At 40.0% G+C, this 1836-nt stretch overlaps 1 protein-coding gene across 1 annotated transcript; it reads left to right on the top strand.

Annotated features, from left to right (window-relative positions):
- Positions 1-407: 407 nt before the first annotated feature.
- LOC122478707 (glutaredoxin-1-like) lies at positions 408-767 on the top strand. The gene has a single exon (XM_043572289.1). The coding sequence runs from the start codon at positions 408-410 to the stop codon at positions 765-767; it is 360 nt and encodes a 119-aa protein (XP_043428224.1).
- The last annotated feature ends 1069 nt before the right edge of the window (positions 768-1836 follow it).

Consider the following 1836-nt stretch of genomic DNA (forward strand, 5'->3'; position numbering starts at 1 on the left):
ACTATAGATCATTTAAGACCTGTTGGGCCAACGGAGTAATCCAAGACATACAGGTTTACTAGGTTATGGCAAGTCCCCTCCCTGATGCAGTGCTTAGTAGCACCAAAAAGAAAGCTGGTTGCAGTCACACCGTGTCCCTGGACATGAAGCTAGGCTAAAGAGACGTTGTGTAAAGAACTTTACCTGCATACTTTTACATCACCACATATTAGAAAAGAAAATACAGGAAAATAAAAGCCCCCCTTGATGGGAATATCTATGATCTATTTTCTCTGTACCTATTTCTGGCTTTAGAACTTCACTGTCCAGTACAGTACCCACTACCATATGTGGTTATTTAAATTTAAATGTAATTAAATTAGATTAAATTAAAAATTTATGGATTTATATCCTGAGCAATGCCTAAAATGGAAGATTCCTCCCTAGGAGGCAGCTGCCTGTCAGCATGGGCTCAGGAATTTGTGAACAGCAAAATCCAACCTGAAAACGTGGTTGTGTTCATTAAGCCCACCTGCTCCTACCGCAGAAGGATCCAAGAGCTCCTCAGTCAATTGTCTTCACAGAAGGGTTTTTGGAATTTGTTGATAATCACAGCCACTAGTTACACAATCAAGATTCAAAATTATTTGAAACAGCTCACAAGAGCCAGAAAGGTACCTTGGGTCTTTATTGGTAAAGATTGTATAAGTGGATGCACTTATCCGACAGAAATGCATCACAGTGGGGAACTGTTGAAGCAGCTAAAGCAAATTAGAGGTCTACAGTAAGTATAGAGCAGACCCCAGGCTGATATCCCCTATGAAAGCTGGATGACATTGCAGATGATACCACACTTCCTGGCAGATATATGTGGGGCTAATAGCTCCAGCAACTGTTTCCTTAAAATTCTGAAATATATTCACCAAAAAAAAGAGGGGTGTAATTTTGGGGGGAAAAATAGCTTTTGCTTTTTTTGATTCAGTATTAAAACTGAGCCAATTTGCCCCAAACCATGGGTCTGAGAAGAGTGATGGACATCCTGAGATTCCTCTCGATTGGCCCTTCAGGTTCCAAAAGACCATGACAAGTTACAGCTTAGGATTCAGTCAGGGACCCAAAAGATGTCCTCTCTTCGACACATGTTTCTTACAAACCGTTCTCTATATGCCAGGACTCCTCTAGCTCCAAGCCAGTGTTTTTCAACAAAGTTTATCCCAGACCCTCTGGGATGAATCTATAATTGGTTTTCTGCTACTGCTTGAAAGTTATTTTGTTGAGTCTGACTTTTTGGAATTTGCATTACGAAAACAATATGTATTTTCAATATGCTTTTTCAAGCTGCATGTGTTTCCCCAGTCATCATCCCCATCCCACCCCATCCTATCTTGAGAATCTCTGCTCTGAACCAGTGTTCTTAACCTTAACAATTGACAGATCTCATAGAAAATGTTCAACAGTTCTGTGAAAGGACCTGAGGACCCAATTTGAGAAACACCACATAAGTTAAACATGTTTGGTCTTCACTTGGTGCCACAGGGATCAAGGGTGCAAGTGTAGCTGCTGTGGCACCTCTGTTATGCAAGATGGTTGTCCAGGTAATAAGTCTGTATTAACTTGTTCAGAATATGAACAGAAGTAAAATATAAAATTTAAAGTGTTATCACAGAAAACTTGCAACCTCCTCCCCTAAGACTATCTCTGTGAAGTGGCCAAATTTGAGAAACACAGTCCTAAATGATTCTCTCTCTCCTTTTTCCCTCCACTCTATGAAATCTTTAGGGTCTCTTATTGTGACATTTGTTCTAGAATTGCAACATTAAGTTAATTTCCTTCTTCAGTGTCTAGTGTGAATGGTTA

The sequence above is a fragment of the Prionailurus bengalensis genome, chromosome A1 (assembly GCF_016509475.1).
Source record: "Prionailurus bengalensis isolate Pbe53 chromosome A1, Fcat_Pben_1.1_paternal_pri, whole genome shotgun sequence".
Taxonomy (NCBI): Eukaryota; Metazoa; Chordata; class Mammalia; order Carnivora; family Felidae; genus Prionailurus; species Prionailurus bengalensis.

Coding starts and splice junctions, on each gene's coding strand:
- LOC122478707 (XM_043572289.1), top strand. CDS start 408: ATGGAAGATTCCTCCCTAGGAGGCAGCTGCCTGTCAGCATGGGCTCAG.